At 40.7% G+C, this 19,286-nt stretch overlaps 1 protein-coding gene across 1 annotated transcript in view; it reads left to right on the top strand.

Moving 5' to 3' along the window:
- LOC126267994 (uncharacterized) overlaps nucleotides 1–19,286 on the top strand; it is a 51,146-nt gene that overhangs the window by 13,319 nt on the left and 18,541 nt on the right. The window contains exon 3 of the mRNA XM_049973357.1: nucleotides 14,060–14,231. Coding sequence (XP_049829314.1) covers nucleotides 14,060–14,231 — 172 coding nt within the window. The remainder of the gene's footprint in view (nucleotides 1–14,059; nucleotides 14,232–19,286) is intronic.

Raw genomic sequence — 19,286 nt, 5'->3', positions numbered from 1 at the left:
GAGTCTCGTTTCAAATTGTATCGAGCGGATGGATGTGTACGTGCATGGAGACAACCTCATGAATCCATGGACCCTGCATGTCACCAGGGGAATGTTCAAGCTGGTGGAGGCTCTTTAATGGTGAGTGGGCCTGTTCAGTAGGAGTGATACATCTAGGTACGACTCTGACACGTGACACGTATGTAACCATCCTGTATGATCATCTGCATCCATTGATGTCCAATGTGCATATAGACAGACTTGGCCCATTTCAGCAGGAGAATGCGACACCCGACACGTCCAGAATTGCTACAGAGTGACTCTGGTACACTCTACTGAGTTTAAACACTTCAGCTGGCCACCAAAATCCCCAGAAATGAACATCATGGAACAAATATGGGATGCCTTGCAAGGTGCTGTTCAGAAGAGATCCCTACCCGCTCGTAGTCTTAATTCAGCACTACTTCATTCATTAGTTGAGTGTCTGACACTTCGTATTGTGGCACTTCACGCTATTACGCAGGTGTACCAGTTTCTTTGACTCTTCACTGTAGATAATACTGCAGCTGTTGAACTAAATACTGAGCTAAAATAATAAAGTAATAAGTTACTATTAAACAAAAATTACTTGTTAACGATTACTTATTAACAAAAAGTAAGGTATTGATAAGCCAAAAGTACTAATTTACAAAATGATAAAACTAATAAACATAGGAATTATCAGAATATAAATATAGTGACTATCAAAAAATTATTATACTGTATTACACAGACGAAACGTTTTCCGCTGGTTTAGTGTGTAGGCGAACATACTGTTCACAAACTACAGAAGGTCAATGACTATTTTTGGTCATAACGAAATCCCTACTGTTCTAGTTCACTTCCAAATGGTTCAAATGGCTCTGTGCACTATGGGACTTAACATCTATGGTCATCAGTCCCCTAGAACTTAGAACTACTTAAACCTAACTCACCTAAGGACAACACACAACACCCAGTCATCACGAGGCAGAGAAAAATTCCTGACCCCACCCGGAATCTAACCCGAAAACCCGGGCACGGGCATCATTTACTTGAAGATTTACTCACGGGATCTTTAGTCGCCACGAGAGAGTTACGGAGACGCTCAACAAATTCCAGTGGCAGAAACTGCAAGAAAGGCTTTTTGGTCTACGGAAAACTTTATTATTAAAATTGCCAGAAAGAACGTATCGGCAATAGCCTACATACGGCTTGCCAAATGATTATAATAAGCAAATTTAGGAAATTATTCCTGCGAAGGTTAATGATAAAGGATAAAGGTTCGTAAGGGGTCACGGGGTTTATGTGGATTGTTGGTGCCTGCGTAAAATCGGAACCTCGACATAAGCCCTCTGAATTATCAGCTCTGCTTACAAGTCCTCCTTCCAAGTTCTCGTCGTAAGCTGCGGACAGCGCCTGGAGTGCAAAGCTTCGGAACTACACACATCAAAAAATTATTTGCATCATCCCGGTCCCCAGAACTCTTGAAGATAGTCGTTGACTATGGATATTGCATCACAGATACAGTCCCTTTGACTGTTCAGATATGTCACTAAACCCGCCCAAATATGTAAACAACCATGCATGAGCATCGCCTACTAGACGGAGGGGGTCCGACAGCCGATCAGGTCCAGTCATTCCACCAGGAAGGAGTTACACAGCTCGTGTTGTCTGCAGTTCAACCATGCCTAGACGGTCAAAACCACGGTTCGAAAGAGTCTGCATTGTTACCTTGTGCCAGGAACAGCCATCAACAAGGGAAGTGTCCAGGCGACTAGGAGTGAAACACAGCGTTGTTGTTCGGACATGGAGAAGATACAGAGAGACAGGAGCTGCCGATGGCATGCCTTGCTCATGCCGCCCAAGGGCTACTACGGGATAGGATGACCACTAACTATGGATTATGGCTCGGAGGAATCCTGACAGAAACGCTACCACGTCGAATAATACTTTTCGAGCTGCATCAGGGTGTCGTGTTACGGCTCAAACTGTGTGCAATAGGCTGCATGATGCGGAACTTCACTCTCGACGTGCATGGCGAGGTCTTCCTTTGCAATCACGACAACATGCACTGCGGTACAGATGGGCCCAACAACATGCCGAATGGACCTCTGAGGATTGGCTTAACGTTCTCTTCACCGATGAGTGACTCGTATGCCTTCAGACAGACAATAGTCGGAGACGTGCTAGGACGCTTCCCTGCTGTTTTGAGGTGGCAGTATGAGGGGGACAACGTACACCGCTGGTGGTCATGGAAGGCGCCCTAACGGTTGTACGACACGTGAATGCCATCCTCCGACTGATATTGCTACGACACCGGCAACATATTGGCGAGGCATTCGTCTTAATGGACGACAATTCGCAGCCCCATGGTGCACACCTTGTGAATGGCTTCCTTCAGGATAACGACAAATGGTTTAAATGGCTCTAAACACTATGGGACTTAACTGCTGAGGTCATCAGCCCCATAAACTTAGAACTACTTAAACCTAACTAACCTAAGGACATCACACACATCCATGCCAGTGGTAGGACTCGTCTCTGCAACCGTAGCAGCAGCGCGGTTCCGGACCGAAGGGCCTAGAACCGCTGGGCCTCTGTGGTCGGTCAGGATAACGAAATCGCTTGACTACAGTGGCCAGCATGTTCTCCAGACATGAACCCTATCGAAGATTCCTGGGATGGATTGAAAAAGGCTGTTTATGGACGACGTGACCCACCAATCAGTATGGGGGATCTACGCAAGATCGCCGTTGAGAAGTTGAACAATTAGGACCAACAGTGCCTTGATGAACTAGTGCATATTATGCCACGATGAATAAAGGCACGTATCAATGCAATAGAAGGTGCTACAGTGTATTAGAGGTACCGGTGTGCACAGCAGTCTGGACCATCACCTCTGAAGGTGTCGATGTATGGTGGAACCTCCAAGAATATATTTGAATACAGAGTGACAAACAGAAGGCGCAGAAAAAAATAGCTACTGAAATGGATTTAAGTGACAGAAACGAGTATGACCAATAGAGACTTGGCTTGTTGGAGGTCAAAGTGCGAGACAAGGCAAGACGTGTAGGACCCCGGCAATCCACTTGAGTTGGTGCTACCATTTCGAGCCCAAGGGCAAACGACGGCCAACAGTGGAAATATCCCATATTTCCTCGCCCTCACTCCCGGCCAAAGAAATTTGTAGCTTTTCACAGAATTTAGGATTAGGTCATTACGACTTTGTTCATCCACTTCATCGACTTCAGCGGACCACGGCTCGTCGAGTTCCTCGAGTGTGGAACCACAATCAATGTGCAGTGCTGTGAGGACACGACACAGAAACTGCGACACGCCGTAACATCAAAACTCCCAGGAATGTTATCACGGTAACGCCTGCTCCCAAGCTGCCAACCGAACATGGGCTACGCTTCTTCGATTAGGTTAGGAAACACTACAACATCCTCCGTGCAGCCCGAATTGCCCACTGTGTGATTTTCACGGCTTTAGCGATCTGAGAAAAGACATGCACGGGCATCGATTTCAGTCGGACGTAGAAGTGCAAGAGTGGGTGCGGCTGATTATCCGTCAGCGGCCGGACTCGTTCTGTGGAACATGACTTGATCGTCTAGTCTCCCAGCGGAATAAGTTTCGTAAAGTGTGTGGAGATTAGTTTTGAATGGAACCATCCCAGGGTCCCATGTAGTGTGTGTTCCGTTTTCAGTTGACTGTCCCTTATACTTTGGCACAACTCACGTGTCTGATCTATGAGACTTAATACATTTACCTAAGAAATATTTTCCTCGCCTGTTTTAGTGAGACTATGATAATTCTACATTCGGTAACGTCTCTTAATTCATCACAGGCGTGAGATAAGCAGTGTGTGATATTTATCTTCAAAATGCGAAATCGGAGATGCAGATACTTTTATCTCTTTTGGAATGTCTACATCTACAACTACATCTACATTTAAAGCTACGTGATTACTCTGCTATTCACAATAAAGTGCCTGCAGAGATTTCAATGAATCACCTTCAAGCTGTCTCTCTACCGTTCCACTCTCGAACGACGCGCGAGGAAAACGAGCACTTCAATTTTTCTGTGTGAGTCCTGATTTCTCGTATTTTATCGTGATGATCATTTCTCCCTATTTTGGTGGGTGCCAATACAACTTTTTGGCAATCGGAGGCGAAAATTGGTGATTCAAATTTCATGAGAAGATTCCGTCGCAACGAAAAACGCCTTTGTTTTAACGACTGCCACTCCAATTCACGTATTATGTCTGTGGCACTATCTCCTCTACTTCACGATAATACAAAGCAAGCTGCACTTCTTTGTACTTTTTCGACGTCATCCGTCAGTTCCATCTGATGCGGATCCCACACCGCACAGCAATACTCCAGGATAGGGTGGACAAGCGTGGTGTACGCAGTCTCTTTAGTACACCTGTTGCACCTTCTACGCGTTCTGCCAATGAATCGCAATCTTTGGTTGGTTCTACCCACAACATTATCTATGTGATCGTTCCAATTTAGGCTATTTGTAATAGTAATCCCTAAGTATTTAGTTGAATTTACAGCATTCAGATTTGTGTGACTTAGATCAGGAACAATAGAGGACCTATAACACTTCCTTTGGGAAAACCGGATATTGTTTCTGTTTTACTCGAAGACGTTCCGTCTATTACTACGAACTTCGAAGTTTCTAACAGGAAATCACGAATCCAGTCGCACAACTGAGGCCATATTCCATGGGCACCCAGTTTGGTTAGAAGACGCTTGTGAGGAACGGTGTCGAAAGCCTTCTGTAAATCTAAAAATATGGAATCAATCTGACATCCCCTGTCGATGGCACTCATTACTTCATGAGTATGAAGGACTAGTTGTGCTTCGCAAGAACAATATTTTCTGTATCCGTGATGTCTACATTTCAATAAAACTTTTTCTTCGTGGTACTTCATAACGTTCGAATAACCCTACTGCAAATCGACGTGAGGGCGCAAAAGATTTTATTTGCAGAGTTTTCGAGTTAATTATAGAAACATTGCTCATAAACTTTCCATGTAAATATAAATTTCCATTTAATGCGGTAAACTGCTCGTAGTGACTATATTCAGTTATCATTTAATAGTTATTTTATAATATCTAGTCTCTCCGCTCTTTTTAGTCCTTGATCAAATTCGTAAACCTCAATGTGTATAGCGGCTTTCTTTCAACCATTATGGTTGCCTTTTTATACACGGTATTGGGTTGCTTTTGAGGAACGTCAAAGTAGGAATTATGTCACGTACTGACAAAATCTTTTCATAGAGTGCGCATAATAGAAACCAGTTCTAGGAGAACTGATCTCTTCTGACTGCTATTCCTCAATAGAGCTCGAAATTTATCTTGTTTCGGAGATTTATGTCCCCTTAGTTCCTTTCAATAATAACGTCGTTATCGACGGGGTGTTATAAACATTAATATTCCTTCTCCGCTTATGCCCTTACGTTTTAAGCAGACAAATCTTCAGTTTTCGTTTAAATTGCTTTAGGTAACATGGAAAGAAGCAAAAATATGCAAATGGTACTGATAAACTCCAAGCTGACCCGTAAAATGGTCAAACGACCTGAATGAATAGCAATGTACAGAAGTCTTGTTGTTATTCTATGTATCTTATAGGGCATTTGTTGGGGTTTTATTATTAAGTAGTATCTATTTATTCAAAAATGTGACGCAGGCGGGATCGCATAACCCAACGCCGTTCTATAACTAAATTTGAAGTACAGAAAAAAATGTTTCTTTCCTATATACCAATAATTTTGAATTCAGTAATAAATGCAACTTCAACAGCCTTATAGTATTGGCGGAAGTATCCAAACGAATATAATCACTTCTTACTTCACAGTAACTTATAGGCTTAGTACATACAATTATCCCTCGACAGGCACACATACAGCTAAACTACCAAATATGAATTAAACGTGATCAATGTTCGTACAAAGAACACTGTGCAGGTTTTCATTCTATCAGTTTATTGCAATGGCAAAACAGTACGTTTTCATTGACTCAGTGCCAAAAGTTTTGTGAAAGTGGGTAGCACACGGATGATTTTAATGGACGGTATCGCCTACATTGATAATAAAATGCTTCGTATTTCTTGGGAAACTGCAGTTTACCAAGATAACCATCACTTGTTATCGTCGCGTTCGTGTTTTAGTGGCAGATAACCTTCATGTCCTCCATCGTTCATTTTGTGGCAATGTCACATGACTGATTCCAGAATGCCATTCCTCTTGTTGTAATATTCCCCTATATTGCCATGTTCCAGGTAAATTTCCGTTGTGCATTGCTTTATCGTCACTAACACTTGCTGCTGCTGTATTCTGAACACAACACGCAACAGCCAACTGCCACAGACTGTAAATGAATTCAAATCAATTAGAAAAATAAAATCTCTGCGTAGAGAATGCAGCTCCCATATATCTAGGTTAACTTGTGATTCATGATGCATTTGATTTCATTAGAAATTTAATGGTTTCTGCGTCATTAACCTTTTGATAAAATTAATCAGAAGAACAATAACACCAGCATTTGCGAGAATCTTCTTACAGGTAAACGACAACATTTGTGGAAATAGCTATTTACGTTTCCAACAGATGGCGTTACTTGGTACATTCACAGAATACTGGCGTCTACTTTCAAATATCTCAAACTCCGCTATGAACTGAAGTTTGCAGATAGTCGAAAATAAGTGAATATATTTTAAATGCGTTTCTCTGTTTTTAGGTAATTGTGTCATTACGAACTGGTGTCACTATTAGCATTTCCAATAGCCACATCATGAGATATCACCTTCCGAGAACAAAACAATTCTTTTCTTATGCATAACCTCCCAAAAATAAAAGTTCTTGTTAGTGATAAAATATCACAGCTGATATTATTTTCATCATTTCGGTTCATTTACATACGACTGGTAGCAAGACGTAAAGAACGATTTTGAAAACGTTGACGTAATAGTGTTCGGCGCTGATACCAAATTTAAGAAATAAATCTCGAATAAAAAAGTATTTTTAAAGATGTGATAAATGTAATGTTCTGGAATACACTCACGCAAAGATGCCACAGCCGTAAGGTATTGAAAATAGAACTTTAAAACATTCACACGTTAATTACACAACAGATGATAAAAGGTGATGGTAAGAGAACAATGCGAACAAAAGGAATATAAGAAAAAAAGGAAAAATTATCAGAATAGCACACTGGTGTTAAATAGGTAGTTACAGGCAGCTCATATGCTAGGACTGGCGAAGCAAAGGAAAGAAATCGAGCGTGTACTATTGACAACAACGAGAAGATATTTTTCGAGATCACGCGAAAAATGATAATATGAATCGCCAGACTATGGTTTAAGCCGACATCGTAATACGTCCCCTGCAGCCAGTGGTTATTGTGTAGTGCCAGAACATGAAGCTCCTCTTCCTAAAGCGCATTACAGTCATTGGTGTAGATACATTTGTGAATTATCATCTGGTTTGCCCTTCTTGCCCTGTTGAATAAAAGTCTATTTGCTAACCAAGCCGTCGCATCGCTCAGCAGACGATCAAAATGAGATCAGAGGTTGACATTTTTGGGAAAACATGAAAACTAATTTCGTGTTAGATCAAAACGGATGTGACGATTACAACAGAATACAACCAACAATTGCGTGGCAAGTAAATGTAGTAATACAAGACCGCACTCGCCGAATTTGCTCATTATATTTACTCAAATTCTGTGCTGCTTGCTAACATACTTTTTTCTCAATTACTCACAGCAAGATTAAGAATTTATGGTACATTATTACTTCATTACCGTCGATCAGTGTTACTTTGGACCAGTTTTTATTGTTTTCACTTGCATATTAATTAGTAAAAAATACAATAAGTGGATTTTCTACGTCAAAATTGAGTTTTAACTGATTAACAAAGAATAAAGAATAAAACTGTATAAATTTTTTTAAAGAAATTACCTTTTTAATTTTTTCACTTTTTTTTAAAAGTTGGGACTAAGTAACCTCTGCTCCGTGTTTAACACAAATTTAATGCAAATCACTATCATAACCCCTTACACAACGATTAGGTAATGAAATGACAATATATTCTACCAAAAATGTTAATTACTTACTTAAATACCTATGAAGAAAACGAAATCTTAGATGTAATTTGGAAAACATGAAAAATCTCTATTTCTGTTCTACAGACTTTTTAAATGCTAATTTCTTATGTTGTTGTTGTAGTCTTCAGTCCTGAGACTGGTTTGATGCAGCTCTCCATGCTACTCTATCCTGAGCAAGCTTCTTTACCTCCTACTAACTACTGCAACCTAGATCCTTCTGAATCTGCTTAGTGTATCCATCTCTTGGTCTCCCTCTACGATTTTTACCCTCAACGCTGCCCTCCAATGCTAAATTTGTGATTCCTTGATGCCTCAAAACATGTCCTACCAACCGATCCTTTCTTATAGTCAGGTTGTGCCACAAACTTCTCTTCTCTCCAATCCTATTCAATACCTCCTCATTAATTACGTGATGTATCCACCTTATCTTCAGCATTCTTCTGTAGCACCACATTTCCAAAGCTTCTATTCTCTTCTTGTCCGAACTAGTTATCGTCCATGTTTCACTTCCATACATGGCTACATTCCAAACAAAGACTTTCAGAAACGACTTCCTGATACATAAATCTATATTCGATGTTAACAAACTTCTCTTCTTCAGAAACGCTTTCCTTGCCATTGCCAGTCTACATTTTATATCCTCTCTACTTCGACCATCATCAGTTATTTTACTTCCTAAATAGCAAAACCCCTTTACTACTTTAAGTGTCTCATTTCCTAATCTAATTCCCTCAGCATCACCCGATTTAATTTGACTACATTTCATTATCCTCATTTTGCTTTTGTTGATGTTTCTCTGACAGAATTACAATGTCATCGGCGAACCTCAAAGTTTTTACTTCTTCTCCATGAATTTTAATACCTATGCCGAATTTTTCTTTTGTTTCATTTACTGCTTGCTCAATATACAGATTGAATAACATCGGGGAGAGGCTACAACCCTGTCTCACTCCTTTCTCAACCACTGCTTCCCTTTCATGCCCCTCGACTCTTATGACTGCCATCTGGTTTCTGTACAAATTGTAAATAGCCTTTCGCTCCCTGTATTTTACCCCTGCAGAGCTATTTGGCATATAAACTTGTACTACGGTAGTAGGCATGGGCTTTGTGTCTATCTTGGCCACAGTAATGCGTTCACTATCCTGTTTATAGTAGCTTACCCGCACTTCTAATTTTTTATTCGTTATTAAACCTACTCCTGCATTACCCCTATTTGATTTTATATTTATAACCCTGTATTCAGAATTTCAAAGAGAGTATTCCAGTCAACATTGTCAGAGGCTTTCTCTAAGTCTACAAATGCTAGAAACGTAGGTTTGCCTTTTCTTAATCTTTCTTCTAAAATAAGTCGTAAGGTCAGTATTGCCTCGCGTGTTCCAACATTTCTACCCAATCCAAACTGATCCTCTCCGAGGTCCGTATCTACAAGTTTTTCCTTTCTTCTGTAAAGAATTCGCGTTAATATTTTGCAGCTGTGACTTATTAAGCTGATAGTTCGGTAATTTTCAGATCTGTCAGCACCTGCTTTCTTTGGGATTGGAATTATTATATTCTTCTTGAAGTCTGAGGGTATTTTGCCTGTCTCGTACATCTTGCTCACCAGATGGTAGAGTTTTGTTATGACTGGCTCTCCCAAGGCCGTCAGTAATTCTAATGGAATGTTGTCTACTCCGGGGGCCTTGTTTCGACTCAGGCTTTTCAGTGCTCTGTCAAACTCTTCACGCAGTGTCTTATCTCCCATTTCGTCTTCATCTACATCCTCTTCCATTTCCATAATATTGTCCTGAAGTACATCGCCCTTGTATAAACCTTATATATACTGCTTCCACCTTTCTGCCTTCCCTTCTTTGCTTAGAACTGGGTTACCATCTGAGCTTTTGATATTCATACACGTGGTTCTCTTCTCTCCAAAGGTCTCTTTAATTTTCCTGTAGGCAGTATCTATCTTACCCCTAGTGAGATAAACTTCTACATCCTTACATTTGTCCTCTAGCCATCCCTGATTAGCCATTTTGCACTTCCTGTTGATCTCATTTTTGAGACGTTTGTATTCCTTTTTGCCTGCTTCATTTACTGCATTTTTATATTTTCTCCTTTCATCAATAAAATTCAATATTTCTTCTGTTACACAAGGATTTCTAGCGGCCCTCGTCTTTTTACCTACTTTATCATCTGCTGCCTTCACTACTTCATCACTCAGAGCTACCCATTCTTCTTCTACTGTGTTTCTTTCCCCCATTTCTGTCAATTATTCTCTCCTTGGAAGTCTGTACAACCTCTGGTTCTTTCAGCTTATCCAGATCTCATGTCCTTAAATTCCCACCTTTTTGCTGTTTCTTCAGTTGCAATCTACAAGTCATAACCAATAGATTGTGGTCAGAGTCCACATCTGCCCCTGGAAATGTCTTACAATTTTAAACCTGGTCGCTAAATCTCTGTCTTACCATTATATAATCTATCTGATACCTTTTAGTATCTCCAGGATGATTCTTAAACCAAGTGTTAGCTATGATTAAGTTATGCTCTGTGCAAAATTCTACCAGACGGCTTCCTCTTTCATTTCTTAGCCCCAATCCATAATCACCTACTATGTTTCCTTCTCTCCCTTTTCCTACTGACGAATTCCAGTCACCCATGACTATTAAATTTTCGTCTCCCTTCACTACCTGAATAATTTCTTTTATCTCATCATACATTTCTTCAATTTCTTCGTCATCTGCAGAGCTATTTGGCATATAAACTTGTACTACTGTAGTAGGCATGGGCTTTGTGTCTATCTTGGCCACAGTAATGCGTTCACTATGCTGTTCGTAGTAGCTTACCCGCACTCCTATTTTTTTATTCGTTATTAAACCTACTCCTGCATTACCCCTATTTGATTTTGTATTCATAACCCTGTATTCACCTAACCAAAAGTCTTGTTCCTCCTGCCGCCGAACTTCACTAATTCCCACAGGCCCTCTTCGGGAACCACATGTTTCTCTGGCCTCTCAACAGATACCCCTCCGTTGTCGTTGCACCTACGGTACGGCCATCTGTATCGCTGAGGCACGCAAGCCTCCCCACCAACGGCAAGGTGGGAGATAATTTCTTATACCAACTCAAAATTAGCCAGCTGGGGAAGTGTCCCAATTTGATGAGTTCTGGAGTTCTAATTTTTTTCCTCACATTAGTCCCCTAAAAACAAGAATACTTTTTTGTCGGCTCACATACAGGACTTTTTTGTCTTGCCCATACAGCCTACTGTAGAAGTAACTCTCTCCCATTAGGCAGTTTTGTTGTCGAACCGGGATAGTGCTTTAATCATACATGACAATAACAAAGTCGGCTTCTTTCAAGTTACGTTTTAATGACTCAGGTTCCGGTGCCGCTGGTGTTTCCTTGCTAGGATCTATGGTACCAACTTCTTCATCGAAATCTTCAGATTGACTTTGAGTGAGCCATAATCAGTAGCACTGCCATCATGAAGACTGTAACCACTAGAGTTATCGGATTCGCTTGCTGGTTCTTGCTTTATACGTCTCACCTCTATTTTCGGCTTAGGTGTAGAATTTGATGCGTGTTCAAAGTCCATTTCATTTTCGCAGGACTCCTCAAACAACTTTGTACAAAAACTTTTTCCAGCTCAACATCCAACTTCTTAACTTTCTGACTTGGACTAGTACTTTTTGTCATATCCTTTTTTTCTGCAAGGTGTTTCATGAAAATTTCTCCAATTAGACTTTTCAGAGGGATATTGAAGTTACCATGTTGAATCAAGCGCTCCAGTACTTTGTTTCTGTCCAAAGGTATGATACCTCTTTCTTTAAATCCATATATATTTTCCTTCTTCTTTACATACAATCAGTCAACCAGCTCTATTAGCAATTTAGGAAACTGATCCTTGGGCAAGCCAGTCATTCACCTTTTTTTTTTCTTCCACGAAGTCAAAATCTTACGCAACTCCTTATTCATAAGACCATAGCAGGTGACGTCCAGTGGTTGGGTGATATGTGTCGAGGTCGGTGGCAGACACACAAACTTCACAACGTTATCACCTCAATCTTTTACAATTTCTAAGTTTATATGGGAACTTAAGTTGTCCCCAACCACAAACTTGACACCAGACAGCTTTTTCAACCGAGGAAGCTGGATGGCCATAAATCAGTCTTCGAATGTCCTTGAATCAAACCATCCACTTTTTTGTTTTGTTGCACCTGCACTCCATAGGACCAAATTCGGTCCTTGTAGACCATAAGTGTTCAGACGTATATACCACGTAGGGTGGTAATATCCCTCCACAGGCACTTCCACAAAACATTAAAGAAATAGAAGACTTTGTTGATTCCGTTATGTGTGCAACGTACCTCTGCCCTCTTTCATTCGTACAAATCTTGCTTGCTCCAGGGTCATCTCACAGGTTCGTCCCATCTGGAACGTTACTAAGAAGAGTTTATATGTTGTCAAAATAATCACTGACTACAGATTCATCAATGGCAGCCCTTACTCATTTAATGTTACCGAGCGAGGTGGCGCAGTGGTTAGCACACTGCACTCGCATTCAGGAGGACGACGGTTCAATCGCGTCTCCGGCCATCCTGATTTAGGTTTTCCGTGATTTCCCTAAATCGTTTCAGGCAAATGCCGGGATGGTTCCTTTGAAAGGGCACTGCCGATTTCCTTCCCAATCCTTCCCTAACCCGAGCTTGCGCTCCGTCTCTAATGACCTCGTTGTCGACGGGACGTTAAACACTAACCACCACCAACACCATCATTTAATGTTGTTGGCTGTGCACATCGCTAACTTAAGGTGGCGTTTTATAAATGACGCTGCCCAATCGGGACCTGGAAAGTTGTTTTTAAAAGTCTTTACTGTACACTCCCGTTCGTCAAGACAGTATTTTATGGACCATCTTAAATGAAGATCAGTGATATGAAATCCAAGTGTAGCTAACTTGTCAAAATGATCCTCAAAGGCTCGCTCTTCTTCTTGAAGGAAGACTGAAGGATGGCCGTGTTTTTTTGCAGGTAGGCCTACCAGTACCGGTAGCCCAAAGGTTTTAAGCTTGTTTACTATTGTGCTTCTGGGTACGTTGTAACACTGATTTGCACTTCGTTGTGTTCTTACTCCACTTCGTATGTCCTTCAAACAAGCTTCCAAGGTCTCAGCAATATAATCATTGTACTTTCTCTTGTAGTTCCTCGTTATTCTGCTATCACCAACTGGAGCAATAATAACCATAACAGCTACCCGCGATTAGTCGAGAGGTCTGGGGCGCTGCAGTCACGGACTGTCCGGCTGGTCCCGGCGGAGGTTCGAGTTCTGCCCCGAGCATGTGTGTCTGTGTTTGTCCTTAGGATAATTTAGGTTAAGTAGTGTGTAAGCTTAGGGACTGATGATCTTAGCAGTTAAGTCCCATAAGATTTCAAACACATCTGAACATTTTTAACCATAATAATATTGCACAAAAGTAGCGTATACAAAACTGTTATTAAAAATATTTTTGTTTTAATTTAGAAGTAAAAACATGTCTTTGATTTGATGGCGCTACTTGAGTCCTAGTTTTCAGGTGAACTTAACAGAAAGTTAAATATGTACTGTCTGAAAAACAGAATAAGGAAAAACAGTTATCACAAATTGGTAACATATTACGAAAGATGATATTTTGACATTTACTCTATTTTTATCTTGTTACTGAATTCGTTCACGATGAAAAGTCTGGGGGTAAACAAAACACGCACCAAATCTAAGAAGTAAAAAAACTACCGTGTTGCAAATGGTAAAAATTTTAAATTATTGGGAAATTATTCAAATACCCTCAGACAGGGTATAACACATACTTTGAATCCAAAAATACCAATATATTTTGTTTGTTCATCACAAAAATTTAAATCTTTTTTTTGGTCTTGGACCAGAGTGACCCCTTTCGACTGTATGAAGATTGTCATGCTTTCTGTGTCAGGTACAAGAGGAAAAGACCGGCGCCCATTCTGATGCCTTTCAAACCCGCACCGAGCCAGGCGGCTGGTCTGCAGTCGGGGACCAGCGTCGCTCCGGGTGTGGGGCTTCCGCCGCAGACGTCGGTCCACCGCGCTGCTGCGGCCGGCGCCAGGACCCCTCCGCCCATCCTGCTGGTAAGGCACTCCTCCGCCTTACCTGTAACTCTAGGGCGTCTCCTGGGAAACAGCTGTATAACATAAATAAAGCCACGCTTTAGGGGAGAGTGTATCACTTACACTGAGGTGACAAATGTCATGGGATACCTCCAAATATCGTGTCGCACCAGTTTTTGCCCGGAGTAGCGTAGCACGTCGAAGTGTCATGGACTCAACAAATCTTTAGAAGTACTCTGCAGAAATACTGAGCCACGCTACCTCTATGGATGTTCGTAATTGCGGACGTATAGCCGGTGCCGGATTTTGTGCACGAAGTTGCCTCTCAAATGTGTCCTATAAACTTTTTACAGGACTCAAATGGTTCAAATGACTCTAATCACTATGGGACTTAACATCTGAGGTCATCAGTCCCCTTGACTTAGAACTACATAAACCGAACTGACCTAAGAGCAGCACTCACATCCATGCCCGAGGCAGGATTCGAACCTGCCACGGTAACTGCCCCGCGGTTCCGGACTGAGCGCCTATAACCGCTCGACCACAGCGGCCGGCTATAGCACTCATGTCGAGCGACTGGGTAGCTAAATTATTCGCTCGAATTGTCCAGAACGTTCTTCAAATCAGTCGGGAACAATTACTACTCAGTCCCAAGGTAAATCGTCATCCACACGAATTCCGTCTTTGTTTTCTAACATAAAGTCCATGAATGGCTGCAGATGGTCTCCAAGTATCCAAACATAGAAATTTCCAGTCAATGATCGTTCGGATGGACCAGAGGACTCAGCCCAGACCACTATACAGACACCATCAGCTTGCACAGTGCCTTGTTGACAACTGTTAAAATTCATGGTGAAACCTACAGCGGTCATTTATTTTCCACAATTCGCTACTCTCGAACTGTGTAGTGTGTTACTAGCCGTCGGTGTGGACTTGCTTCTTGACGAAAATTGTTGTTGTTGTGGTCTTCAGTCCTGAGACTGGTTTGATGCAGCTCTCTGACGAAAATTGTCGTACACAATTATTACTGTGAGAATTATTTTATTCAAATTACGGTACAGTTTTCCCGCCGTTTATGCCAGCTAAGTTTGATAATGTCATTGACCGAAACTAGCAGCAAATTATGCAAGGTTTCATAATGACGGTTGAATATTCCCACCTGCAAACATACATAAACCTTGTTGACAACTTGGGTCCAAGGCTTTGTGTGGTCTGCACCACACACGGATTCTACAATCAGCTCTTACCAACTGAAAGCGTGACTCACTGACCAGATCATAGTTTTACGGTCGTCTAGTGTCCAACCAAAATGGCCATGAGCACATTAGAGGCGCTGCAAGCGATATCGTGCTTACAAGCAAAGGCTCTAGCGTCGGTCGTCTGCTAACATAGCCCGTTTACGCAATATTTTTCTGCTCTGTTCTAGCGGATACCTTCATCGTCCATCTCACATTGATTTCTGAGGTTATTTCACGCAGAATTGTTTGTCTGTTAGCACTGACAGTTGTACGTAAACGCCGCTGCTGTTGGTCGTTAAGTGACGTTCGTCGGTGCCTGCGTTGTACGTGGTTAGAGGTAATGCCTCATGCCATTCTCGGTACGTTCTTGACACTGTGGATCTCGAAATATTGATTTCGCTAACGATTTCCGAAATGAAATGTTCCGTACGTCAAGCTTCAACTGGCATTCTGCCTTCAAAGTCTGTTAATACCGGTCATGGTGCCATAATTATGCCGGAAACCTTTTCACATGGATCACCTGAATGCAACAGATAACTCTGCCGATGCACTGCCGTTTTATACCTTGTGTACGCGATATTACTACCATCTATATACGTGCATGTCGCTATCACACGATTTTGTCGCTTCACTGTACGCTCCCAATATTAAAATATCAGAATTTATGACCCATTATCTGGGATATTTCTTAAGCCACCAACTTTCAGTTTCCCATAATTATTTAATGTGCTTTTCTTGATGTTCTGAATTAGAATTATTGAAATTGTGTTACGGTATTTTCTGCTAACTCTTAACTTTTCTTGCAGAATTGTGTAAGTAAATGAACGTAACAGCGAACAACCACATGTGTTGTATGTCTTGTTGGCATGTTGCGAAAATTTAACGGTTATACTACCAGTACTTTTTTTTTAGATAATGTGTCATTTACAGTAAAACTGTAGTTGAGAGGATCTGAAGTTCAAACCTTTATCTGATTACAAGTTTTTATACTGAACTTATTCATTCACTGCAGTTGTCCTGGCCATTATCTGTGTCGTCGTAGGTGTCACAGTCACCGAGTTCTTGCCTTCTTCTTTTCTATCTTGCTTCTTTGTGTCACTTTCTGAACAGTAAACTCTGCTTGACCTAAATGAAGCTTATCCAATTCCCACTGTCCAGTAGCTGTAGTCTGGCCTAAACTCACCTCTGCCTTTTCCAGAAGTCTTTTATAGTTCCCACCATCGAAAAGTTGTACGGCGTCAGTTGTCTTTAGAGTCATGAGGCCAGCAAGAACATTCTAGGCACACGATACCTCACAGAATTATTGAAAGATTAACTTACATTCTGGGTTTCCTCATACAAACATTTCTTTAACAGCTCTGAAGTTACCAAATCGTTGAATGTTGGTCTGATTGTTACGATTACTGTCAAAGCTAGTCAGAAAATCCAGCTCACATCTACCTACAGCGAGCACTACAGGTGATGGTCAGCTCAGACACATTATTCTAATTATTTACACTTCCTTCCCTGATTCCAAACATGTTTTCTATAAATTTTTGCACCAGCTTGCATCTGCCACATCTTTTACCTCCAGACGTGCATTCTAAGCATACTTTTTGGCCTAATTATTTTATATACGTATAAAAGTCCAGTACAGAAATCGCAGGCTAGCACATCATTTTCATGCAAATAAATGCCGCAAACAAAACTTTTTTTATTTGTAGTCGCATCAAAACAAGGCAGTTCACAGTCTGAGGTTCTGTAAGTCCCAAGATGTGACTCTTCAGTTTTGACAATGTGTACGAGGTCCCGAAAATTCTCCGTCACATGTCAGATATAAAATATTGTTTGAAGTTCTTAAAATAGTCTGTTTTTAATGTATGATATACCAAAATGTTCGCGAACGTATAAATCACATTTATGAACAGAAAACAGAAAACGTCAAATTTCACTTGACAAACAATCTCCCCTTAATATAGTGATCTCTTTTTAGTCGAAATGAAAACTATGAATCGTTGGGAATGAAATCAATGAAGATGAAACGACATGAAATGATACCAATGACAAATATTTAGTGCATTTAAATCCATATACATTCCAAGTATCAGGGAAAGAAGTGGTCGACCATATCTCCGTTAACCCCAGTGCTAGCATCATATTTGGAAGCTTCATTGAGCGTGAATGTGTCAATCAGGCCAGTACATGTGCTCAGATATCATAAAGGTTAAGGCGACTGCTCGTGATAAGTTGGTTATCTGGTTAAAAATGGTACTGTGCAACGAATTCTCAACTGATACTGCTTATTCTTGGGTCTCAATTCTCCACGTTCGTTTTTACTCAAATATATGAGTAGTTAAAATAACATCAGGTGTTTTATAATTTTTTCAAGCATTTGCGAGTCTAGTAACTGACGAAAACGTGTGACTCGCTGAAAGTCGTTGTAACAGAAAAGCTGTACATTTTATTTTTTTCCATCTGGGACTTATGCAGAGTATAACATAAAAAAATTAGGTCTCGTGTGATATACTGTGACAGAGTCTCATCTATGTGTACGAGTGTCAGGTGTTGTATCAGATACAGTGGAACACATGTTAGTAAGAATTTCAAAAATTACCATGCTTCTTTATAAGTGTGTATTGCATTTCAAATCTCGGTAATAGATCGAACAAAAAAGATAAATAAAAGGCTGTATACACGCACGACATCACAACGGCGTCAAGATATACACGTATTGTGTGATTGAAATTTAGCTACAAATTGGACATGTTCATGCTGAATACCTTTTCGGTCTTCTGTTTCCAGCTGCTGTTCTATTAACCTGTCCAGCTCCACACCAGTACGACCACAGGAAAGCAAATCTTCTCTTCCGTCCCGTAACCTTACCTAAGTGGCTTGTCAGATAGAAAAATAAGTCTTAAACAGTGACTCAGTTACAATATTTAATAAGAACTTAAGAGAGGCAAATGAGACGAATTTCCGAAGCAGTCATTGCTGACCAAAGCTAACTCCACATTAAAAAAAGAAAAGAAAAACCGTTATGGCAGTTATTACCCAGTTTTACCTTTAAAAAATTAGGATATGGAGGCAGAGAGAGAGAGAGAGAGAGAGAGAGAGAGAGAGAGAGAGAGAGATACATGTATTGCTAGTTAAGCTAGACGATAGACTGCAGTTAGAGCTTGAAACATCTTCATATTCTAAAAGTCACAATCTTAACACGAAGCAAATAGAAAATACCTTCACACACGTAAAAAAATTGAAGAAAATTCCCATAGAGTTATGGAACAAGGTGGAAATAGAAGCAGTTGCACCAATTTTTTTTCAATTCCTATCTAATAGATTCGAAAAAAATGACATATTGGCCTCTAAATTTAATTACCTCTTTCTGAAATGAGCATAAACATAATAATAAATGATTGCTTATCCCAACTTTTAGTCCAGCCATCTCTCTGGAGCCTAACACTGGCGTTACTTTCTGGTAATAAAACAATGAAAATAAATGGATAATTGTAACTCTTTCATTCCTCTGACTACAGAAATGTTTCCGATACTGCACTGGAATGTGATTTCAGTTGCATTTGAATGGCGGGATGGTTCCTTTGAAAGGGCACAACCGACTTCCTTCAACGTCCTTCTCTTATCCGATGAGACCGATGACCTCGCGGTTTGTCTATTCCCACAAAAACAATCTAACCCGAACCCAACTCAGTTGTGTTTGCAAACAGATAATGAGTCAAAGTACTCTCCGTAGGAGATGTTTAAACCTGCTGAAAACCCATTTTTAATTTTTGTTGCTCTTACTCCTTGTATTTTGCTTCATTCGTTTTCAACATATGAGCAAATCACAAGATCGCATTTAATT

The sequence above is a fragment of the Schistocerca gregaria genome, chromosome 4 (assembly GCF_023897955.1).
Source record: "Schistocerca gregaria isolate iqSchGreg1 chromosome 4, iqSchGreg1.2, whole genome shotgun sequence".
NCBI classification, from domain to species: Eukaryota; Metazoa; Arthropoda; class Insecta; order Orthoptera; family Acrididae; genus Schistocerca; species Schistocerca gregaria.
This window is presented reverse-complemented; position numbering and strand designations above follow the sequence as displayed.